This window comes from Neodiprion fabricii, chromosome 6, assembly GCF_021155785.1.
Source record: "Neodiprion fabricii isolate iyNeoFabr1 chromosome 6, iyNeoFabr1.1, whole genome shotgun sequence".
NCBI classification, from domain to species: domain Eukaryota; kingdom Metazoa; phylum Arthropoda; class Insecta; order Hymenoptera; family Diprionidae; genus Neodiprion; species Neodiprion fabricii.
The window spans coordinates 23,167,193-23,193,382 of NC_060244.1; the positions used below are offsets into that span (position 1 = coordinate 23,167,193).

Consider the following 26,190-nt stretch of genomic DNA (forward strand, 5'->3'; position numbering starts at 1 on the left):
TGATTCATCGTAAAACGAAATATATGACGCGGCTGCTCACCGAGGAGCCGAACTAGCTGTTATGAAAAGTGGGAGAGGTTCGTGCTTCCACGTGTGAAACGATTTATTTCCAACAAATATTACCAGGGGAATAAAAAGAAAGTTCCTTTCGCGGTTGGGAAATTCTCGATGACGCGGGAAAATTCGGATCCGCGAATAACAAAGGCGAGGCGCTGGATCGCGTTTAACGTCTTTGAAAAAATTGCTGCATGCATCGAGAGTGCGCGAGATACGTTCATAAATAATACATGGACATGCATATGCATGTGTTGCGTGCCGCAGGAGCACTTCTGACCGGCTACTACATCCGTGATGATACAGCTCGAATGCACGGCGCGGAGGGTTGAGGAGGGTTAAAGCTGACGTTTTACCGTGGTGGAGAATCAGGAGTCGGAGGGTTTCCTTCCTTCGGGATGCGCCGCTGGGTCGTGTAAATACCAAAAATTTACACGCCGTTTTACCACTGACCCTGGCGTATTACCATTGGCCATTGTCTCGCGAAAAATCGCTTAAATCCACCCGCGGCGTGCTCGCGAGCTTATTTCTGGTCGAACCGCGAGGTTGTAAGCTCGAAATCGTCCTCGTAAAAATGTGTACGGAACGTTGTGGCGAAAACAATGGGAAATCTGGTCGGGGAGAGGCGGAGAGGTTGGGTTTGCCCTGCAACCTGCACGTTTACCTGCACGGAGGGCTAGGCGAGGAGAGGAGAGGAGAGGAGAGGAGAGGAGAGGAAATTTCTCTGCCCTTGCCACAGGCTGCGGCAAAGCTTCCCAATAAATATCGCCCGGCTTGTTATTAGCGTTTTAATTCAGCGCTTCGCGGTAACTTAATCCCGGGGAATCGGAAAAACGTCACAGAACCGCGCGAAACGGGAAATTCAAACCATAAATAATAAAATAATACCGCGTCATCGTTTGTAACTCTGTCTCGTAGATTTCCGCCCTGGTAGTGTATACATATTATACGTGTATGTATATACGTGTATACAATAGTGAGAATTGCAGACGTGTGCGTTTATATGCCTGCGAATATATATCGGATATATGTATCCTCTCGATATTCTCTCAACACTGGAAGGGAAAGTGCTCGTGTCCGTATTGTCGAGGGAACGTTTCTCTTTAATTATTTTTTATTTATGCAAATCTCGGTGCCGACTTTGTTACTGTATTTTTATTTCCATCTCTGTAAAAAAGTGTACGCAGATAAATAAATCGTCCCTTAGCCGATTTGCGTCACCGGAAGTAGGTTTATCTTTCAACCGTGCGCATAATTCAAATTTGATTTTGCATCTGTGCGTATTTTCGGTTAGCGAAATGAAAAAGTTTCGCGTGTAATTCACGATGTAAAATCGAGGAAATAAAGCGGAAATGTCGAAGAAAATACGACCTGAAACTCTTGAGCCGATCAGCCGAAGGATTGTAGCTAGTTAAATGACCATCGGTACGAAATGTTTATTCAAAATCGGCAAGGGTGCCATCCGGTTGATTCGATGGCCTCTTTTGTAGACGCCAAACAAGAGGGGGGAAAATAAAAGAGAAGGATATTAGATCGACGGCGGAAGAGGGAGAGCGAGAGCGAGAGAAAGAGAGAGAGAAACCGAGGTCCTGATAAAATCTTGCGACAGTTCAATCGCTCGCAATATCGACTGAAAAGCACGTTTCTAGATTGGATGGGAAACTACTGTCGTTTATTCATAAAATGTGACTTATGAACGTTCTTTGTAATTAAAATTTCACCATCTCCTCCCGTCATCCAACTTCTCCACAACCGTGTAGCTGCAAAGCTACTCGCCATCTGTATATTTTACCGTATACTTTTCGTTGAACTGCGTTTTGTTTTGAAAAATTTTCTTTTCAAATCTTATGATTAATCATAATCACGGTGTCAATTTTGACGCGGACGAATGTGATTTACGCTTTAAATTCAATGTTTGCGGTTTTCTTTTTCATCTTCTTTTTAATTCTTCGCTTGCGAAATTTGCGAAGTTTTAGTGTCAACAGTCGGCATGAATTCCTGACATTTTTTTCGATCGGAAAGTAAGAAGAGAGCGAAAGAAATGTACAAAATCGTTACCCTTCCTTCTCTATCTGTTAGCCAAGAGAATTTTATTTCTGTTTTTCCAGTTTGCAGGCAGCTTGTTCCGTTTTAATTCGTTCGATCATCTCATCGCTTATTTTTAGCCCCCTGTGTATACATACCTATACCTACGTACACATACGTTGGTATAAAACGCACGCGATATCGGCTTTTCACTGCACATATTGGATGGAAAACTATCGACACGTGTCATTCACGCGACTACATCATCTCGACACAGTTAAAGCGAATTTCTTTCGCCTCTTTTATATTTCATTGTTTTTTTTTCTTCGTTTTTTGTATCAATCAACCGCCGTGCTGTGCTGAATCGACGTATAGAATTTATGTGCGATACATTTTTACCTGTCACACAGCCGGCGTAGAGTTCGTGATGCGATATAGCTTATAGATACCTCAATTAAATTGATCATTTTTTACTCGATTTTTGTCCCGTCGATAACCGCTCTTCGTCCTCGTTTTTTATAAAGCTAAAAAAATAAATGCCTTGTAATTGCGTCGGAATTGACCTTTCTTTTTTGTTGTTGTTGTTTTTTCTTTACTCCGAGTGCGTATTTTGATAATCGGGAAGATAATTGTTTGTGAAATCTTTACCGCAGTTTTAAAATCGAATCGAATTTTCTTTTTCTTTTCCTTTTTTTTTTTTTTTTTTTCTTTCTTCAAACAAGTTTCAGGTTCGGAACAGATTGCCGATGCGGGCTTATTGAAGTAGTTAAAGAGTTCGCCTGATAATCTTCTTAACAAGCGCTTCCTCCTCTTCCTCGTTTCCCTCAGTTTCGGTCCCTCTGCCGTCTTCCCAAGCGTACCCCTCCCCCTCCCCCACCGCCGTATAACCATCTTCGAGCTCCTTGTCCGTCGAGGGGCCTTCTTCAATAAATCACGCTCCAAGCTCGTGTAAACACCGGCCGACTTAATAAATCTAATTATCTTCAGCCTCAAGCTTCGTGGAGGAAAAATAATTTACGGGGAAAAATATTGGTTCCAATATTGGTAAAAGTAAGCGGTGTGTATGCGACCACTTCATTAAACAGATTTTACGAGCGAGACCCCAACTTCCATTCTCCACTCTTCCCATCTCATCTCATCTCGTCTCATATCTTCCCTTCTATACCCTTCCCTTCCGTCGGTGTCTTTTACACGGGTGCAGGGGACTCGCCAGGCTTGAAAACAAGTTGTGAAACAAATTGTGGCCAATTTGCCGGTACATAACCTGCACGGGTTCACAATTATCGGACAAAAATATTCCAAGTTTGTCGAAAAGGCCGCAGTCTGCAGTATTTTCACATTTCGTATGCAGAGGATCGTCGCTGAATATCATTCGGAGATCGCGTTAATTATCGTTAATAAATTACTTGGCACCTTATTCTACTCGCAACGCGTTATGCCGGAAAATACTCGAAGATGGACAAATGATAATTGTTGCCTGTTTTTGTCCTTTCCTTCGTTACGAAGTACAGTTTTGTTTCCGCGAAACAACGCGCGAGTTTTTCGTACACGCGAATTCAGGATACGAGGGCACGTTTCGAGTGACGCCGATATATATATATATATATATATATATATATATATATATACACACAAAAGGGGGATAGACGGGGAATTTACGCACTTGGAAAATGGTTCTCGTTTCGCACTGAATGAGCGTGGAAAGAGAATGAGGCGGGGTGCGATCGCGTGCCGCCTTCACCCCCGTTCTGCTCGTTAGTATTGATTGATGGCGTATCCCTGGCACGTAACGTTGAGCGGAATTAAACGCGTCAAGAGCTCGCTTAACCGTCAAAAATGTGATCGGAGAACTTCCGGCGTCTATTTGCAGTGCCGTGAACGAGCGGGAGGTGACGCGAAAAAAAAAAGAAGGATGAAGATCCGGACGAAGTATAACAAGAACCATGGTGCGACACAATTTTTTTCCTCGAATATCCGTAACAAGTATGGCGTAGGTATGCGAAGCTTTCACGGAACGGAGGGAAAATTCTTTAGCGTTTTTACGCGACACGAACGCCGGTACACAAAGCGACTGCAAGGTTTGCGAGAGAAAAGGAAAGCCCGGGGGGGGAGTGATCAACGGGAAGAAGCATGAATTTGAAGATGAACGAGGAGAAAGACGCCGGGGGGTGAAGGGGTATCAAGTCAGGCCGTTACACAAGCGGAACTCCGGCTCGCAAACAAGTCAGCTCCGAGTGAGTTCTTTGGCACGTTAATTTTCAGAGTTGCATTTCTAATAAAAGTGGGCAATCGGAAAGTTTTGGAGCGCTGAGGGAAAATAATGTCGTAAAAGGAACGGGGACGAGTTTTGATGTTGGAATACGGCGACGGCGTCGACGACGAAGTCCGGATGCTAGCGGCTAAATCGGTTCAACACAGACTCTACAGCCTTTACGCTCGGCCTAAAATCGCCCCGCGGTTATTATTCCTGAATCAAGGGGGGAAAATTTGCTAGTTTCGAAGGGCCGGCAGTGTTATAAAGAGGGATAGTCGAGACGCAGAGAATTCGATGAAATCTCACATTTCGTTCTTTTCGACCGCGTCGCCGCGCGTCTTATTCTCTCGCTCGATATAACGTATAAGTGATTCATTGAGTTAAACTTGCTTTTCGCGATTCAATCGCAGAACCGATCAACGAGCTTCGTTTGTTTTTGATTTATTAACCCCGAGAGTCCGAGATGCTTTCTTGCTGCTTCCGAATAAAGCGCATCCGGATTAATCAATCGGTCGAACTGAAAGAAACTCGAGTTCATTTTCTCCGCTGATTCGTCGCTGCTGCTGTCTCGTTAAGCTAGCTTCTTACCAGTTCCAAGGTAAAATTTGTTGTCTTCGTATAGAATGATTTTTTCAGAGAATGTTCCGTTGTTTCAGAGGTCCCGTAATAATGTCCTGCAATTACATGTTGTGTATATTCGATGGGGAGTTCCTCGGATCAGTTTGATAGATTATATAGGATGTAACAATAAAAACCTTCAGCGACGCGATTCTGAAATAAATTCAATGTTCATTGGTGTGAAAAGCTTGCTTGCAATTTATTTCACAAAAGGAAAAAGGTTTGAAGACAAAACAAAAAATTCAGAGAAAGCTCTGATTCGACGAATTTTTTTTTTATACTCCATTCCGAGAAGAATAACTTTATCTTTTCACAGATCTGATCATTTTTTGTTGTTGTTCAATTTTCTGAAACCCTTATCATCGGCGTGATTCGCCATTGTTTGCGTATTTCATAGCGTTTAAACCCGCTTCTTTGGTCATTCCATACTGTTATTGCACATAAAACGGAGGCAATAATCGGTTATTGCGGATCACCTTAGGCAGGGCACTGTATGTGCATATACATATAATATATACACATATACACGCAGCACCCATATATTTACTTGAGGGAGTACTTGAGGCCGATTTAAATGCTCTTGAGGTCGAGGGTTAGCGAACCCCTTTTGAGGGTAGTAAATACGACTGTTCGGAAATCCCTAGTTTAGCGGGAAACGTTCGCCCCTCCAGCGTGTCAATAGTTGCGAGTTATTCGCGATCGCCGGAGGCTTCGATGCCTGCACGCCAACTCGCACACATTCGCCCTCGCGACTTTGCCCACGACTTTACCCACGCCACCCACCACATCCGACAGAAATGAACTTCTACAAACGCGTCGCGACGCCTCGCCTCGCCTCGTTCCCTCGGGAATCGACGGCTGAAGCTCGTCCTCCACGGACACCGGCCACCTGGAACACTGGTTTCACTTTGGAACACGTGATGTTTCGAAACAGCGGGTCTAGCTTTGCACACTAGACCTTCAATGCTTTTTTTTTGCACACGAAGTAAACCCACCCAGCTGTTGTAAATAATAATCCATGACTCGAGGGATTATATTGCGATTAGCGGAATGATAATTATATTATAGTGGATTCGTGAATTCGGGGAGAGGATGAAAAAAGGAAATTGAAAAATCGCATACAGCCTGCAGTCGGTGTTAGAGCGCGATTTTCATCCCCTTGCGATTGTTCTCTCCACGAACGTTCTCTGCGGTTTTTTGTTTTCTTTTTCGTTTCATTTTTTATCAATATTTTTTTTTGCTACGCGTTGTTCGAATCAGCGAGAGGTACTGAATTTATCTATTGAAAAAGCATAAAATGTGATGCGAATCCGCGAGGCTTGCAGGTATAGTGGAGCGTGTGTAGTGAGGGGTGGAATAACTATTTTGCAATTTCAATATCTGTCGGGAGAAAATCCTGTGTGTGCGGGAGCTATTGAATCGATCCTCGTTCTGCAGGATTGCTTATTGCGGAACGAGGAGGAACGCCTCTTGGACACGTTCGCCGAATGAGAACTGCTGGCTGGTATGGGTCACCTAGGACGATATCCCGGTCAAGGAACGATCCTCTTCGCGAGGCAAGTCTGAATTTAGACGACTTATTTTACCTCGATCCTTCCGCCTATTCACCCAGCCCCGTTTCATTCTTCCGATCTCACGTATACGCCTGTATTATCCGCATGCGTTTAACTTTGCCCCTCGATCCAGGTGCGAAGATTCAGGCGCGTGGGATTTGCCGAGGAGTTTCACTGAATTTCATTCACATTTTTATTATCGTATTTTATTGTTCTCTTACTCGTTCTTGATCCCTTCGACGCAGTTAAATTGTGATTCGAGGCATCCGCGCCACGGCGCTTATGTCCCATTGATTGAAACAAGCTCAAAGTTTATCGAGCTTTTTTTTAAAAACCACCCTTTCAAGTTCCCGCGTGCATGCGATTACGCCACAGTTTATCTTGTGTATTTTTTTTTCTTTTTATTTAACTCGTTGAGTTTTAAAGAGCGGATATCCCGCAGATTAAAGTACATGTGTTAGTTGATTCGCGTGAGTTTGGCTACAATTCAAGCTGCGCGTTTTCGAGTGCGTCGCGAATGCGGAGAGGGAAGGAAGAAAGAAAGAGAGAAAGGTTGCAATTCCTGACGAAGAGTACTGCTAGCCCAATGTTTTTTTCCAATTTTAATTAAAGGAGTCAGCGAGGGGCGGGCACGAATTCAAGGGACGCGTGGCTTTGGCCAGACGACCGATGCAGGCAGGAGAATCTCCCCGGGCTTCGGCTAATCCAATATTTTTACCGATTTTAATTTAAAATCCTGCGAATGCAGAGCGAGAGCAGGCTTATAGTATTTTAGTCAAGGATCAGCGTTCGATCCCGAATGGCGCATGATTCGGCGTAACGAGTGATACAAAAAGATAGTTGGACCCGATTACCGAGCCCCAGATATTTACCTCTCTCGCTCTCACTTTTACTCTCTCTATTTCTCTCTCTCTCTCCCTCTGTCTCTATCTTTCTGCCCTCGACCAGCTGAATTCGCGTCGGGGTAAGTCCATAAAAAACACTATCAAATCCCTAATCAAGAAGTTTTGAGAGAGGAGAAACTTGGCGAGAATGGGAAATTGGAAGGAGGTCTAGACGGAAGTCGTGCGAACAGAGAACTTGAGCCACCGCTACACGTGGAAAGGACACCCCTGATCTAAACACCCCCCCTCCCCCTCTCACGGTGCCAAAATTGCTTGGCGAATACGGTTGGGGGGAAGGCTGTTCGGCTTTGTTTAGACAAATAGGTACATAATGTATGCGAAATTTGTATACGTATATGTATACTGTAAAGCGAGGGTGTGTATATATCAGTTTGAAGCACGACTACATTAGCCCTGGAACAATTAATTTCCTGCTCCACCACGCTTGCATATCTCGCCTGAAAGCAAACTAGGACATAATACGTTTCGAGGTATGTTCCCCTTTAAGATCTCGGAGCTGCCGCTGGTGCGTTTATGCGTGTATCTACGCTTCGAGGCGACGAGCGTCCCTCAAAGTTCCTGATACATACACACATACGTGTATGGGGTACGTAATGTCCGTCAAAAGTTGAAAATTAGGCGCCCGGTTGAGCGGATCATTTTTCGACGGTTTGCAGGTATTGAAGTTTGAAAGTGGTGGTTAAGAAGCAAAACGACGCGACGTTTGTGAAGTAGCTTTGAGCGTGCGGCGTTAGTTGGTTCGCCGTTTGTTTGATAAAATATCATTATTCTGGTATACTAATTCGGTTAGGACTCCGTCATTCGTGGTTATCCAATAATTGACTGGATGATAAATTACCCAGTCCGGGTAACAGGGCCGCGCGGCGTGAACGCGAGCGAGAAAGTGAGCGAGCGAGTCTCTCTCGCTACGGGGTGCCACTTGCGCTCTTGTTGTGTTATTTTTCATCCCTTGTCATGCTAGCCCGAATTCTACCACCTCCTCCTACTCGTACTCCTTCTTCGTCCTCTCTCCACCGTTGCTCCTGCATAATTCAAGGCAGATTTGACAACGGTTACTTTTGTATCAAAACTCGCGTGCAAAAAAAAAAAAAATAAAATAAATAAATAAAAATAAATAAAAAAACAATATATAAAAGAAACGACGACAAAACAGAGAGAAAAAGAGAAAGAGAGAGAGAGAGAGAGAGAGGAAAAAGAAGAATTAATCGAACACCTCTTGCGCCTCTGTAAAGGGTGGAAGAAAGTTTCACAGAGGCTGATTAATTAGTTTTTAAATAAATTTTGAAAACGTTGGTACGGGAATTTGGATTAAATTTTTTTTTTTTTTTTTTTCTTCCTACCTTTACTTTCTACCCTTATACTTTTGCTCTCTTCTTTTCTTCACTTCCCCTCCTTCTTTCTTTCATTTATATAATCATATAAAATGATCAATTTTTCACCACCCCTTCGTCGGTGCTGCGCAACAGCGAGAAAAAGGGATATCTTTGAAGATTCATCTCACTGAATCATTCCTGACGTCCCGGTTCGTTACGGAGAGGTACAGGAGGGGCGGGGGGGGGGGGGGTAAGGGCGGTGCTAAAAATTAATGGACAAAGGAGCGGGAAGAAATGAAAATGAATGATTAAGACAAAAAAAAAAAAAAAAAAGACGCGAAAAATGATAATCATAATCATAATAACAACAATAAGAAAAGAAAAAGAGGGAAGGAAACGCGAAGAAAAGCGACGGAAGGGGGAAAAAAGTAAATATGTTCTCGAAAAATATCCCCCGCGAGTTGCAGCGTGCCGCGAAAACCGTTTCCTAGGTATAACCTAAGCGTATATCCTTACACAGGGTATAGACACCGCTATGCGAGAGGAGGGTTGCACGGTTATACACCGCTATTTATCATCCACGGGGAATATACCCCAGTTAACCCGATGCGCCCTGCTGAGAGGCGACACCCCGGCCTTCCTCCACCCTCACTTCAGGTTCGACCACTCAAAGCGGGAGCTTTTCACCACCCTCCCCCGCACCGACACACCGACGAACCATCTCGAAAGACAAACTGACAATGAACGACTGACGTCCGGACAAAAGCAGATAAAACAGGGTCTCGTGAATCTCGGGATCCCGCTAAGTTTTCCTCTCGCTCAAGTTGCGGGTCTTCTCGTCTCTCTCGTCTCTCTCTCTCTCTCTCTCTCTCTTTTTCGCTCCCTCTTTTTCTTTCTATACCTGAAATAAAATCACGAAATATGATGCAAATTTGTAACCTCGCACCGCGTGATTGCGATTATACAACAAGGGGACGACGAGGTAAGAAGACGAAAAAGAAGAAGAAGAAGAAGAAGAAGAAGAATAAAAAGTATGATTGAGTACAGTTTTGAATATTGTGAGTACAATGTCACGTCTATATAGGTATAGTCCGTGGTTAAACAACCCTCGAGATTGTTTCTTGGCTCAAAGTTACATCGACGCAGGTAACGAGAGATTCGAGAAGAGTATAAATAGATTTTTCAATTTGGATCAAATTTCGATTGTCGTACCTGTACTGCGTTTCATGACTTTGCAGTTGTACGAAACGAGACTTCAGGTTATTCGAACGGATTCTTTCAACTTGACGTCGAGGACATTTATTTATTTCTTACGTACCTATCACGTGTATATATGCACTCTGCGATTATAGACAGGCCATGATATTGCAGCTTTCTTCTCATTCTTCGTTATACTATTTTCATCTTTTTTTGACATCCAGCGAATTTCGAGCACCGATGAAATTCAACGAACTGTAGTATCGCTTCTTCTCCTATTTTCATTCCTCTTCTTCTTCTTCTTCTTTTACTTCTTTTTCTTCGGGAACTTTTCATGCCGCGAATAGCAAATCACCATCGTCTCTATACATAACTCGCTTGTAGGCGGTATATGTATTCTCATATTTATAAACTATAGATATAAAGAGACAAGAATGATACGAAAAGTACAGAGTATAGGCGATCGCCCAACGGTGAAGTTGGACCGTCTAACATTTAACGAAAATTCCTACATTTCCCACCACGGCGTAAGAAATGTTGATTAAACATTCAATGATCTGTGTCAAATTGTATTTGGAAAAAAAAAAGAAAAGGGGGAAAAAATCTAGCACCGGTAAATCTTACGGCCTGCAGCACATATACATACAATTTATTGTATGACCTCGGTAAAATGGGTATAATATACGAGTCGGGTACGTTTATCTCCGTTGTTAGATACTACGTTTTGCGTGTATGTGTTTCGGTCGGGGTTTAGAGAGATAAAATCGTATGGATAGATACGTATTACACGGGGATGGTGTATGCCAGGCACCCATCTACACCGGGGTGTAAACCCGTAATAATATAGGAACATATATGAGCGCGGGGGTTGGAAGGTGGCGCGGTGTCATCGGAGCGGACGACCGAGCAGAGGACAGAGTTACGGAGCCGGACACGTTGAAAGGATATCGGCTATCCCCAATATCCTTCCCCCTCCCGCCGATTCCTCCTTCACCTCTTCACCCTTCCAGCCTCCACCCCGTTCCCCTATTTCCTCCCGCATTTCCGCCGGGCCTAGGGGTCGCTCAACGAGCATATAGGTCACGCGCCGAACCGCAAGCAGGAATGTCCATTCGACGTATATATGAGCTGTAAAGCCATGGGGAAACGTGCGGCGTGTCCTTTCGGCCCGCATAATTGTCACGCATCTTCGGTTATTGTAGGAGGTCTAGTTAATGTTTGGTGCGCAACTGCAGATTATCTCAATTTTAATCCCTTATTGATCGCGCACACGAGCCTGACATTCATTTTGTATTTGTGCTGATTTTCAAGTTTGTTTTTTGAATTTAGATACTTGGTGTCAAGTTTGACGATGATCGTCGACAGAGGATTTTACTACAGTGTTAAAGATAACACGGCGTATGGCAAATTGGACTGCAGTGATGGTTGGGATTTGATTTCAAATGAATTGAGATTTTTTTTTTATTTTGGAAACTATGATGTAAGATGATACATCCGTTTCACTAACACGATTGTATCCTTGACTCCGTGCGGAGCGAGGGAAAGCAAAAACGAAAATGCAAAACCAACCAATTTCCTCATTCATATACTAACTACATCTTTGCAAAGCCGAGTGAAACAAAAGGACGTAAACTTCAAAGCGATTCCGCAGCTCGAGTGTATTTCACGTGATTCTCGTTGAAGGTCAATCGGGATGAGCCTTAAGCTCCGTCGAAAGACCCTCTGCCAAAATTCGCTCCTTTGGTTCTACCCCGTCGGATACACGGCTCCGTACACCTACAAGTATACACGCGTAGATTTCCGTACATCCGAGTTAGTGTGCGGCGATCAATTCGGATCGTTTTTACGGGATTACTAAAAAGACGAGGGGGAGTAATCCATGGTTTTCTTTTTCGTTAAGCACCCTTTCAACGAGGAGCATCCATTGAAAGTAAATCTATTTTCCTTTTATTCTCTTTTTACCTCCCTTATTTTACCCTGAAACGAAACTGGTATAATCTTTTCACTGAGCTAATTACTCCAGGGGCTTATTCCGCGAAGCCCGGTGTGATATGGAATGTACGTACATGTATACACCTATGCACGAATATAAGTATAGTACGCGCGATGCGGTGAACACGCGAATATTGCAGAAAATGATGCGATTATTCCGAGGTGCGTATAACGAGCAGACTTTTTCAGAACGTACTGGGAAAATTTTACTTTAACGAGAGTGAGGGAGAGCTTGTAACAGACGTGCGGAACCGATGATGAGGAATTTTGGTAGCCATTCCTTCGCTTCAACACGGAACGCCACATAAATTATTAGAAACCATCTGGCAAGAAGTTTTGCAGGCCACCTTGCCGCGAAATCAAACTCGGCAGCTGTTTATGTGATATTTATTACACCGATCCGACCTAACCCGACTCCTGCAGGTTCGTTGAGCTCGACGTTGGCCCCCCGGACAACTGTAGGCCACGGCTCGCTGATCTCTAAACGCGCGTATCAAACCAAGTTAGTTGGCCAACCGAGTGCTTAATTATTGTAATCGATTTTCCGCTCACCGTCTCTTTTATGCAGACAATCAGATCAACCCGCAATATGCTTGTACCATTGGTTCGAAGGGTAAAACATGTCACAAGTTGTTTCGGCGTGATCGGGGAATAGTCGCTGTCGTCGTGATGTCCGCATGCAATTTTTACTTGTTTACAAAAAGAAAAAGAAAAAAAAATAAGTAAAAATCAGTTTTTTTTTACCGCGATACTTACTTTGATTTTCATTTCGTGGATTTCAATTGGAAAAAGAAATAAGAAACCTAAAACTGTATCGTCAACAAGTTTTAATCGATAACATTCTTCTAAAGGTAGCGATCGTTTATTTTTTTGTCGCAGTTTCAATATCGTGCATTTGTTTTTCTTACGAGTCATTTGGCAGTCGATGATCAGAAAATTGAAACAAGTTTAAAAAATGTTGAAATCATACTTCCCATAACATAAATCGTTTGATTCTCTCATCCGGAGATATTTCACACGGGTTTGAGAGTAATGTTGCGAGCCTTTTTGGCGCGCTGGGATGCTGTCTCGGTAACGGATTCGCTCCATCGATCACACGACCAAATCGACGAAGGGTTGAAAACTCGGACACAGGGCTAAAAATTTCAGATGGCGTTCACATCCCGGAGATTTCTGATTACGCGCCCTCGCCGTGGGGTAAAACGAGCATGCCTCGCTATTCCGTTCAAGGTCGATTGTTCACCTCGAAATCATGTATTCCAACGATTGCCTCATTGCGGAGGTGGAGACTCAGAGAACGGGAACTTGCTGGGCTTCTACCGTCTCTGAGACGTCACCAGGGAAATAGAATGGAATCGGTGAAGGGGAGAGGAACCCTTCTGGCCGCGCATCCGGAAGATGATAATAATATTCCTGACCGCTAAGTTTCTCGAAACTGGCGGACTGATCGGACGGCGTTCGCGGTTTGCCTCAGGCATTTCTGATCGCGAGTCACGAAGCGATCGTATAACGGACTCAAATTTCATAGCTGATAAATAGAAATTCCACTAGGTCCAGCACCGTTGCCGTTGCCGTTGGCACGAAGCACGGGTTCATTTCGAGTGACAAGGGATCGTTGGTAAAGGGTTGCGGTCAACCGGGAAGGATGCTGGGCGGGTGCGAAATTAACCAGAGATATTTTCATCTCCCTCCCTCATTCGACGATTCTTCTTAAGCTTGCGTATCCGCAGTTGGGTATAAAAGCTCGTTATTGTCGTGCTCACTAATGCTCCACGTTCGTATACATATACGAGTACATTTCGTGAATTTAATATACCTCGTGTGGCTTCGCGGGTTCCACACATTGAAAAACCAATAACAGTTCCGGCGCCAGTGCAGCGGGTAATTATAAGGGTAATTATTGGTATTTCAATTTGACGTGGCAACGATTCGGTTATTCACAGATTTTATATTTACTGCCGAAATTAAGAAAATTGTTGGGGAATTTTGAACAGCTAAAACTATGATTTCAAATTACAGTCGAGGAATATAATAAAACTCCACTTAGGTACAGAACAAATTGATTTGCCATTGGATAGGTACACTCTGACTTTTTTTTTTTTATGTTCTAATTTTAACGCTGAAGGATTTTAAGGACTAACCAGTATTTCTGGTACCTTAATGCAGCCAATGTATCGCATCATTGATCTACGAAATATCCAATTTAATTATATTCCACGAATTCGTGACACAATATTAACTAAACGCGAAAATATTTTTTCATTTCATCCTGATGATTGCGTACAGCGGTTCGTAAAAAAAAGAAGCAGCAAAAACGGATTATTTTATATCGAAAGCGTCAGCTACAGTTTTCCTCCCGCGGTCAACCGGTAGAGAGCAGCCGTTGGCTGCAGGCTGGTGTCAATATCTCTCCAGCAGTAAAACAGTGTTCGCTGTGATATCGGTCTGTTGGATATAGGGAAGAAAAGAAAAGAAAGAAAGAAAGAAAGAAAAACGAAGCAGAGGAAGAAGAAAAAAGAGAGGGGGAAAAAAAATGAAGTTATAAATGAACTCGGTGTGGGTCGAATAGAAATCAGGTTAGGAAGGAGGCAGGGCGGGTAACTCGATCAGCTAGCTTCGGGTGTCCACTACCGCGATTTCTGCCTTTCTCACCACGCCTGAAGACCTCGGTGAAGGTATATATCGAGGTAATCCTGACTTTTTATTCTAGCAGTAGGTATACGGTTGGCGTATAAAAATTCAGGGTCAAATCATTTCTTTTACCATCCAGGGATATACTGCTTATCAGACTACGCGGTATCCACACCGCCGCCTGGGCGACGAACCTTACTACCCATCAAAAAATACACCCGGAGACCTTCTTACAACGGTGAAATTGGCGAAAGAGTAATGTATGTGTCACCTATCTCGGCTCTTGTACGAGGAAACGAATACCCGAGGCGCAGGCTGCCTGTAACTGACCGATTTTCTTCTTTTTTCTGTGATATGTTATTCTACATCGAAAAACACTGGACTCGTATTTTTTTTTTTTTTTTTTCAAATGCTGATTCGGCTGATTAAGGGGTAGAAATTACTCCTAAGTTTTATCGCCAAATTACATGGGACAGATGGTAAAAAAGCTACGCGTATTATCGTATAACGTTGATAATAAATCATGACCGCGATTGGTTTTGTTGAGAAAATTTTACCTTGTTATAGAGAAATTCGTAAGAACCGATTTTTGGGAGTGATTCTTATCCCTGAACACAGCCAAATCGACATGTGAGAAGAAATACTTGTCGGATGTCTTTTGATGTACTGCAAAATATCTCGGTATGAAAAAAAAAAAAAAAGTCGGTGAGGTAAATTTCGGGTATGTAAGGTTGTTCTTGTCGGTGAAATATGTGAAAACATCAAACGTAGGACAGAAATATTGTGTGAGAAAAAGAAGAAGCATTGTTTGGAAAAAAATCACATAAAAAATCTCAACCTGCGTTAAGTCGAATTTTCAATGTAACACCAACGATGCGTAAGAGAAAAAGAACTTGTTCAGGGTATAAGCGTTACGGTCACGTTTGCGGTCGGTGTGACGGAATCGTACGTTGTGTGTTAAAATTGAAACTCTGACCGAAACGAAATGGCGGGACGCTGGAGGGGAATATTTGGTGAAGGGAAACTGGGATGAGGGGCTTTTTTTTTTTACCTCCTGGAAGAAAAGCATTTCTCGCAGGGGGTTCATCGGTATGCGCGACTCGTCGAGGGTCGGTTGGCCTTTTTGTGGCCTCGCCGACCCGCCGGGTGTCCGGAGAGTACCAGGTAAGACCTAGCAGGGCGTCCCGACGCTACGGTTCGCGAGTCTCCGACGTCGTCGCTGGCGCCGCGTCCCGGCTCGGTTCCACATCTCATCCGAGTATAATTATCGTCATTCGTTGCAGCGTACGTCGTGTGAGTGCACCGACATCGCGACATGGCGACGAGATGCGTCGCGTAGCGTCGTTCCGTAACCTATTTTGTTTTCATCTCAGCCCGAGGTGAAGCTCGCCTCTTTGATGTCCTAATGAAGTTAGTTCGCAAAGAAAATGCACCGTCCGTTCATCCTCTTCCTCTATACCGGCTTCCATCTCTTGAACGAATGGAAATCTTGTACTTGCTGCCATGCAGTTCGCGGCTCAAATGGATCTGCTCCGCTGTTCGAGTCTTATAACACTATACTGTATCTATGTGTATTTTTCTAACTGAGATGGAGATTCTTATTCTCGAGATTATGTTTATTTGAAAGCTGAAATCGGTCCTTCTAACTCTTTCTTTCTCCATCAATGTCAATTGGTGATATTTCTGATCGTGAGCTTTTTAGCACCCTCTAATACCATTTCTTTCATTTACACAGTTATACAGGAATGGAATGGAATTTGAAATAAGAGCTGAAATTGACAGTTTTTAAAAAATTTTCTTCATTCCTGTTTCATTAACTAATAAATTATATATTAATCGAAATAATATTCATTGTTGTATGGAAATACGAAACGAAAAATAACGACGAGACTGTGGTGATCCATCCCCCTGCAGGTGGGCTCTGATAATCGTGAAGTAAAAATGAATATGAATGAAGCCCCGTGTCTACGAATGGGTAATTTCAATTTTGAAACCAACCGACGCTCTTTTTATTGTTAGAAACAACGTCGGAATTGGTTTTGACTATCCGTTGTAACTCACCCGAAATTGAATCGTTATACTTGAGTCCGAGTCTTGTGGGAATTTGAGCCCGCTATTATACGGATATCAAGGATCAGACGTGGTTCGCTTCTGTATTATATTACCGTTGGCAAGAACGTAGTCGCGAGAAAAACAGCCTCCGAGGTATTTTAGTAAAGTTTTGAACGACATTATACAACGGTATTCACTCTTCTGCCATTTATAATCTATTCTTGGACCTCCCAAAGTTTCCAAATCTGCTTCAGACGTTGATTTAGCATATTTTTCTCAATGCTATTAAATTTTCCCAAAACAGATGAATATACAACTGTAGTTAATGTATTTTTGATAGTTTTTTTTTTCAGATAGCGAACTTGAAATTACGGTTAACGAATGCGTCGTGCGTGGATCGAAAGCTTGAATTTTTGAAAACCATTACAGCCTTGTTCGAAAAGCTTGAATTAAAATGAAGCTTACTTGGATTTCGATTCGGGTTTCTCGCACATTTTTATGTATGGAAATAAAAATGCTTTTTTCGAGAGCAAAGTTTCATTAATTCGTAAAAAGCAGTGAGTGGAGCACAGTTCTCGACTAATTAGAATTTAAGGATGAGAAAAAAAAAGAAAAACATTAAAATAACTAACTTATTTTCGGAACGAAAACCAGGGAAAGAGAGCTTGCATACGCCACAGCGATCCATGGACCAAAACGTATCACCGACGCGATGGTGATTGGCAGGGCAGGTAATTGGTGGACGTTGTGAAACGGACGGACGGGGACGTTGACGGCGAGGAACGAAAAGAAGAAACGGAAAGAATTTTTTAGGGCTTTTCTGTAGCGTTGCGTTGCTTCTCCGACTCTCGTCACTGTCCCAAATACGAGAATAGTGTGGCTGCAACGTGTTCCCCGTTTGTAATTCGGTTTTGAAAATGGAGAGCTCGCATTGAGCCGTGGATTATGTATCTGTAATTGTGAAACGAAATTTATCCAGTCAAAAGCTCTCGGAAATTCTACCAGCAGCGGTGAAATTGAACAGAGCATTCCGTGCTTCGCGATATCATTGAAAAAAAAAAAAAAGAACAGAGTACATATTCGCGGAGAATTGAAACCTGGTGGAAATACCTCGTTCAAATTGTTTCGCTGCACGTAAAATTGGCTTAAACATTTTCAAAACTATATACTAAATGCAACGATTAAAATTCTGTTCCATCTGTGTTGCACGAAAAATGTATGCCCTGCGTAGATTAAATTCAATTGGGATTTCGAACGGATAACGAAATGAGTTCCATTCGTTAAAAGATGGCGGTAAGTTCGGGAGGCTGACAATGCCACGCCGGATCTTATCCTTATACGTACAAGGGCAGATTCACCGATAACGCGGATTACGTTCGTCTTTTGTTCGTTCGTTGGTACAAGTTCAGGAGACAGTCGCTCGACATCGCGTAATTGATGTTTCCCGCTTGACGGAAGATATGAAAACGCGGAGGACGGAGACACGACGACGGAAACAATCGGAGAAACGGAAACCGCGAATAAACTGTTCGCGTTTTACTAATTATTCTACACTCGAAGGGCGTGTAATCAACGGCAGAGCGGGATAATTTGAAAATTAGCGAATACAAGAATTATACGTTTGGAAATCGCGATTGCAGTGCAAAAATTAATACTGCACATTGATCCAATTATGTTGGATCGACGCAAGTGGCGATTGAAATTCTCATCTTCCTATCGCATATTTTGCCGCGGAGTGGTTGTATTTGCGCCAAAGCATGAGAGAAAATGAACAGTCAATGCCCGCTAATCCTCGTTATTCGGTTCCCTTCCGCGTATTACATTACGCCAATTTGAATACAGTTGCTTTTCCGTTGAACCGCGTCCGAGGAAAATACGCGCATACGAGGGGACGGGCATATTACGTATTAGAATCGTTTAAAAGCGAGACACGCAACGCAGTGACTCGGCTTATTGTATAAGTAAGGGGTGGGCGACACCCCGGGCGAAGCGATGGGAAACACTAAAGACTTCGGGAGGTTCCGAGGGAGCGTTCGAGCCGCTTGGGGATAGGTATGGCACTTGGTCGCGCGCCAGCCAACATCTTGGAAGTCCGAAATAGAACTCTGGCTTTGAGGTCGCGAAAAAGAAGAAGGAACTGGAAAAAAACGGAAGGAGAAACGGGCCGGAGAGAGAGTTCGCTGCGCCTCGGGAGACAAAAGATAGCAATAGCGTCGACATAACCGCGCTTTCATCTGCTACGCCTGCTATTCTCGTAAAGTGTTCCGTGTGCGTGCAAGGGAGAAAGAGAGAGTTTGAGGGGGCAGAAAGGAGGGGAAAAAAAAATGAAACGGCGGAAGAGAGAGAGAGAGAGAGAGAGATTGTGTGTGACTGCAGGCGTTGCCACCGTCGTCTTTTCTCTTCCCAGTCTCTTTTCCATTCCACTGGTTCCTTTTCCTTACCGACTCTGTATATTCTCACTTATACAGCTACTACTACTGCCATCCGACCAGCTGAGGGGGTGGGAAATTCTCTTAAGATAGTAGACCGCTTCTCTCGTTCCGATATTACCCACTGTTACCCGGCGCTGCACCCTTTCGCATTTCCTTTTCACCTTTCATCAAATTCGCTTCTTGCGATCTTGCACATTTTTCATAATGTTTCAGGTATGTCGGATTCCAAGGTTTTTCTGAGTTAACGACGAAGCAGGTTTCTTTTTTTTTTTAGCGTGAATCAAATTATCGATTAGGTGGCGTATTTTTCAGTTGGAATATCATCAGAGTATCTACAGATTGAAAAAAAAAAATTAATTCAAAGCATTCGTATACTTGGATATCAGTTTTCTCGTTTATCTCGAAAGTATGCTTTTTTACTCGAATTTATCATCCCATCCCTGAAGTAGGTCAAAGAATCAAGTTCAGCCGTAGCGATGTTCAAATACAATTAATGTACAAAAGCGGAAAATTCTGCGTTAAAAATACGACGAGAAAATAAAAAACGGCACTCATGCGGGTTCTGCGATCACCGAGGTAGAAAAACAATAGCGATTAGGGTGGGGTTATAGGGGAAAGCAGCTATGAGGGTTCGACCAGGTCGGTGTTTGATTTTCATCCTTCTCGTCCTGTCGGATATTCCCTTTCGAATTTATGGGGACACTTGGAATATCAGGGCCTCTTTTTGTTTTATGCAACCATTAACCCCGAACGAATCTTTCACCTCTGGCCGCGAACTTTGAGTCGGCAAATTGTTGCCCCCCGAAGATATTTTACTTCCCAGGTTAAGCGTGGGCAAAGAAACGACAGTAATAACGCGTTTGTTATGAGAAAGACGTCTGCTTTCACTCAAACCGTCTGCGAACGAGGCTCGAGATGAAGTGACGATTAGGCACCTCTGTCTTACTTTCAGACGACGATGACTAAGAGTTTGCAAGATCGTCAGAGGTTGGGAAAACAAAAGGTGATTACAAAAGCCTCGGTGTAATCACTTTCGGCCTGCACCTTCTCTTGCCACCTTATTCTGTCTTACGATATTAGAAAGCCAAGTAAATCCAGTTCAGCTCTTCCTCATTTGCTTTCATCGTGTCTAGAACCGAAGTAAGGGGACTGGAAAACATGAAGATTGAAATCGAATATCGCGTGGATGCGAAGAAGAATATTTTCATAATTTATCCGCTTGCGCTATTTTTTTTTTTTTTTGTAATCTTTGTTAAATTTTTTCTTCTTGTCACTATGCATACTTGTCTACATATTTGTACACGTGGTTTACGCGCACCTAGGAATATAGTGGAATGTATAAACTAAGAATAGTACATACGTGCAGTGCAATCTATAAAATATGTAGACTCGCCTGCCACGCCCGCATGCCTCGGTGTAACGGCTATTTGTTACTATAACAAACGGAAAACGTTATGGATCCATAAATACACAAATATGTGCTTGTCGTATAATACCCACCTACCTAGCTACCTGCTATACCTATACTCACTTGCACATACGTGCAACGAGCGTGATGTGGATTTTCAATAGAGAAAACTTGCTGTTCTTGACACGGAGAAATGTAGCCAACGTGTTCCGAGTAATGTTATGCGAAGCGTAACTTGAAGGAGAATTTTTTACATTTTTACAGATCTTGATGTGTCTGGCGTTTTGAACGCGATATGCGTGCGTCGATCGATGTGTATATTAGTCAGTCAGCGATCTGAATAACGCTGGGTGATCTTTGTCGTTGGATTTTCGGTTAAAGGATGCAGTGATGCAGAGGATGTAGGAGGAGAGAAGAGAAGAGGTCAACAAAATAAAAAACAGAGTGAAATGAAAATTGACAGGCGCTTATGGCTTGTTAATATAATTGATCAGATATAACTCGTAACGTACAATCCGCTCAACGTCGATATGTATAGGTATAATTGTTTGGCGCAATTTTCATCACTTTTATCTTCTTTTTATTTTCGCGCTTTTCCAATTTTTTGTTTTCCTCTTCTTTTTTGTTTCGCATCCCTCTGAACTGCAGATCGATCGTTAATTTCATAATCCAAGCTTCGCCTATATTGTCATCTTGTCAGCCTGTGACAGTTGCGACAGAAAATTCATTCGCTCATTCGTTCGATCGAAAACGATGAAGAATGTTTCACCTGAAAATGAAAAATCGCCTCGTTTGTAAACGGCTGGTACGTGCCAACGTGGAGGGTTTCGATACTGTAGGCTCTCCATGCTCGGATGCACACACAACACGTCAATAAATATACCAACACATTTCGCACTGTTGAAGAAAAAAGAAATATGGGAAATTACGCGTATATATCGTAGAATTGAAGCGCGGAGGACGGGCGGCTGCATTTGTCGCAACTAATTGCTAGCGAACAGTCACCCCCAATTAGCGGATATCTGATTCAAGAGAACCGCTGCGCTAGCTCTACCTACACCTAGTGTTCGTACGTGAAATATCACGCAAAGCGTACGTATTTCTTCGACATTTTTCACAAAGCTCCATCCGCGCTTTATGTAAAAACAACACCCGCACGGCGTAGCGGCTTAAAAGCAGCACGTATCTGCTTACGCCGGTACAACGAACGTTATCCCGCAATTAAACCGTAGCTGCGTATATTACGCGCTAAATGCACCGTGCTTACCGTGCTTACCGTGCTTGCCCCGTACAATGCTTGTTATTTCATATTTGCCAGCAGCTTGAGGCGCCTCACCCGCGAGTGAGTCTGCAGTGGATTCCCTCGCAGGTTGTTGAAAGCCCTTTACTAGATATTTCATTTATACATTGGTACCTTTACAGGTCTCGTGGATCAGGATCAGGGATCTCCATATTCTGACTTCCGCCGACGTGGCTTTCAGCTCGGACGCTCGATTCGCCCCTCAACACGCACCGGGAAGCGATGCCTGGACCCTCAGGATCGACAACGCCCGGCGTTCGGATTCGGGGAGATACGAATGCCAGGTGAACACGGAGCCCAAGATGATGTACGCGGTTCAGCTCGCCGTCAGGGGTGGGTTACTATTTTTCGCTGTCGCAACTGCGGTCACGATGTTTGTCGGATGACGTTATTCATTGATGCGATTATTATTCGTCTGCTTCAGATCCCGACAAACCGGAGGGACACGACGAGCCGTCTTCTCAGCAGACTCGCATAAGTAAGTACGAGAAGAAACTACCGAAAGCTCAAACCATATGGACTTCGTTAGATTATTGAAAATTATCCTGTAGACGATTAACCCTTCTTTGACACACTTAACTCTGGTCGCGATTTTGACACACGGGGTCAATTTGACCCGGATGTTGCTTCATCCATTTGTCATGAATATTAACCCGTTGGTCGGATTTTAGTTTAAAAATTCAGGAATATACTTTAAACATTTCTTAATATGTCTACAAAATTGAAAGTATAGAATTGAATTGTTTTAAAAAATTATTGAAAATCTTCAATTAAAGGAAAGCGAGCATTGAATGAAAAATTTGTCCGTGGCGTCAACGAAGGTTTAAGAACCCCGCTGATCTTGGGGTGCATGGAAAATGAATGACAATTGATCCATTTCTACCGTATCATTATTATTTATATGTCTTCTGTACGTTAAAACGGTAATTTAATATTCTGCAGCAAAGAGTTGTTGCTTTTCCATGGTTCACCTTGCGCGATCTTATTTATCATATATACGCATAAAAGCATACTTACCCTCGTTCTCAAGTAAGAGATTAATTTCTAAATGATTTCTCAACCCTCTCCTCGGTGAAATTCGTCGATTTCGAAGGGTCTGCGTGTGTAGGAATTTGGGTTGAGCTACTCGAACGGTTTACAGTGGAACGATGAAATTGTAGCTTCGGTTTGTTTTTCACCCCAAAATGTAACGAACGAATTGAAAAAAAGGTGAGGAAAATAGTAAAAATCACCTCAGCATTCTACACCTCTGCTAACTTTAATCAATGTTTCAATTCTATTTTCATAATGCCGGAAATTAATTGGATTATTCGCGTTTTTACTGCTCGCATAAAGTTGCCAATGTAAGTCAATCTTGTGTTTCTCCTTCGATTTTGTTTTTCTCTTTTTTATGAGCGACCCGAGTTTTATCCGCGTCGCTGTGGAGTATTTTCCGACCCTTCCGAACCATCCGCGTCACCTTCTCTTTCTATGCGACGGGAAAAACACGTTTCACTGATCTAAAGCTCTCCGAGCGAGGCATCCTCGCTTCGGGATTTCCGGAGTTCAATTTCCTAAGGGATCTATACGTTCTTCGTCCGACCTTAATTCCAAATTACCGGTGCAGGCGGTTATCTTTTTATCTTATTGTTTCATACTTGGACAGCTTTTGCGTCCGTATATAACCATTGAAAGTTTACAGCGTGAACTTCGTAAAAAATCTTTCAACTTCTTCAAAAGCAATTTTCCCGCAACTACGGTTTATCCGATTTTTATTTCGTTCATTCTCGTAGGAAATTACGGATGTCAATTCCGCCGATTTCGGTACTCGGTAAATAATGATAGTAAATTTATACTTTTCCGTTCCTTTTATATTCTACTCGTTGCTTTATTCTTATTCAGGTACAATTTGCGATCAAGTTCTGTAGGTTTTGCGTGTAACACTCTACCCGAAGCGACATGAAACGAAGAAAGTGTGTACGGTGAATGAAACCGTGCTCGAATAATTTCGACTAAAATGATCGCGATTTTACATTTTGGTATTTTCTTTTCTCTCGGATTTATCTCTTTATGTATCTTGCCGAGCTAATGTGAAAGCTGCACAGTGATTCTGCTAACCTCGTTTTACTTATACGTATAAAGATTCAATTCAAAGCTTTCTCCATTAAAATGCCAGTCACATTATTTCCGGGTGGGCGTCAGAAATCCCCTGCAGCAGCAGCAGCAGCAGCTCGGTACTGGTGCTCCTGCTTTTGCCGTTATAATACCATGCTGCTGGTACTGTGCTGCAGGTGCGCGAAAGCTCGGTATAATATTTCTCCAAGATGCGTTACCCGGCTACTACCTATATGGATTAACTCGAGTCTAATAGGATCATCCTTGATCTCGATAGAGTTTCGTGTCAGCTTAAAGGCGTAGAAAATGGAAAGAGAAAGGAAGAGAGACGGAAATATTGAGGTAGAAGTAGTTCTTTTGTGGAAATTGATTTTCGACTCCACCTTGCGGCCAAGTACCACTTTGAATTATGTATACCTTACGCGTGCTGATCTACACATACATCGTTGAACAAGGAATTTCTCGAGGTTAAAAAATCGTCGAGAAACCTTCTTTCTCTTTATACATCGTTATTCAGGGTGGTTGCGATATTTTATTGAACTTTACTGCCTTCCAATCTCACGGTTATGTCTGCATCCACCTCATATTACAAAGGTGAACTCGTTCGCTAAAAAAAATTCATTTTCCGTCGTTATATTGCCGGGTGTTTTTTATAATTCACGTTACCTTACCTTATGCTTGAACGTACTTGAAAATGAAATAAGAACGAAAAAAACCATCGATAAAGTTAACTTTTATACAAATTTCAGGGATCAATTTCAAACCCACAGACGGATACCTGCTACAAAATATAATTGCATGAGTGACTTTGAACTGATAAATTGGTGTTACATAAGAAATAAATTTAATTGTCCACTTTGCCGCGAACGAATGACGAATGATCGATGCGAGGATCAACGGTACCGGTTTCAACTTACAATTATCGTCAAATCTTCGGCCGTGTCACTTGTGGTAATAATATTTGTTAAAAACATGACCTTCAGGTTACGAGAGTACGGCACCTCTGGCGGCCATAATGGGCCCCAGGGAGCAGAGGGTGTCTTCCGGGTCAACTATCACCCTTAGGTGCGTCGTCACGTCGCCCTACCAGACGAGGCCCGTCAGAGGCGTGCAATGGCTTCGGGACAACAAACTTCTAACATTCCAGGTGAGTGATCACAACGTACGCCGCCTATTAATACGCTCTTCGGTAATCGGTGATTCCTCTCGTTTGCCCGATCCTGAACCCCCCGACTTGTCGATTTTCAATTGCTGCACGACGAATTACGTTAGCTTTTCGAGGTCCAACGGAGGCTTCGGCCTTATTTTAATTTCACCCTAACTCCGAACTTAATTCATACTGTCTTGGCTTGTAGAATGCGAATTACTTTCGTTTTAAGAATGGGGTACAAAAATTTAAGAAAGTTTTTTCTTACCCTCGTTTGTTTTTGTCCAATTTAATTTTCCGTGTCGCAAGACAGCAGCACGGAGGACCGAAGGATGTGGTAGGAAAAAAAAAACGCGTAATTCAGAAAAGTAACGAATTCCGCATTCACCTCGCGTTTTATTGATGGTTTCGTTAGGCTTAAGCGATTCTTTCGAAAACCTCGAGTAACCTCACGAATGCTTATATATTCGCCTATAGGTATACATTGTCCTACTTTTGGCCGGAAATTGGAATATTCTCGTCAGCAACCTTAAAGCCGTGCATAAATTTACTCGGATGAATGTCTAAGGTTTGGGAGTGAGATCGATGTATGATACATAATTCCATCGTGCAATAATTGAAAAGTTTCGCGGTGGCTGTAAAGAAGCGCTAAACACGCGGTTGGTTCGAATCTTATCCTACCTATACTGCGGTTAAAAGTTGTAGCCATCAATGCATGTCCCTCGGGAGTGGAAGTTAAGATGCAGATACGGATAGTCCTGGAAGTTTTCCTCGCGAAATATATTTGTATTTTTATTTTTGCAAAATTAAACGGCTAAGATTTGCACGGCGTAGTGGCGGGTGTCGCGAACCGAGTTGTGCCAATAGCACGATTTCAAAAAATGTTCCTCCTTCTCGAGACGATGAAATAGCTTTCAAGCGGATCTCGTGGCTTTTCGTCTTGTTATCTAGCATACACGTGCGTTGCTACACGTAGGAATCCACATATTTCATTGCATACACACGCAAACACATACTTATCCCAAACCTCGAAGAAGAGCGACGTCTTATATATTCTGTCAAAATCAGACGACGCGAAGCTTTTCACGTCACGTACATGGTTTACACTATGCGTTTACCTATGATACAACTTGCATTATATTATACCACGTATATATGTATGTTATGAAATTCGGCGAGGCGCTCTTCGAATTTGAAAGTATATTTTTACGGGAG

The 26,190-nt window shown here is 42.9% G+C and overlaps 1 protein-coding gene across 13 annotated transcripts in view; it reads left to right on the forward strand.

Annotated features, from left to right (window-relative positions):
* The window catches only part of LOC124185055, a 225,195-nt gene that overhangs the window by 97,067 nt on the left and 101,938 nt on the right, over positions 1-26,190 (forward strand). For 12 of the 13 annotated variants that reach the window (XM_046575400.1, XM_046575390.1, XM_046575388.1 and 9 more), the window contains 3 exons: positions 21,857-22,067; positions 22,159-22,212; positions 24,803-24,975. In XM_046575400.1, coding sequence (XP_046431356.1) covers positions 21,857-22,067; positions 22,159-22,212; positions 24,803-24,975 — 438 coding nt within the window. The remainder of the gene's footprint in view (positions 1-21,856; positions 22,068-22,158; positions 22,213-24,802; positions 24,976-26,190) is intronic. The other variant, XM_046575399.1, reaches the window with a different exon arrangement.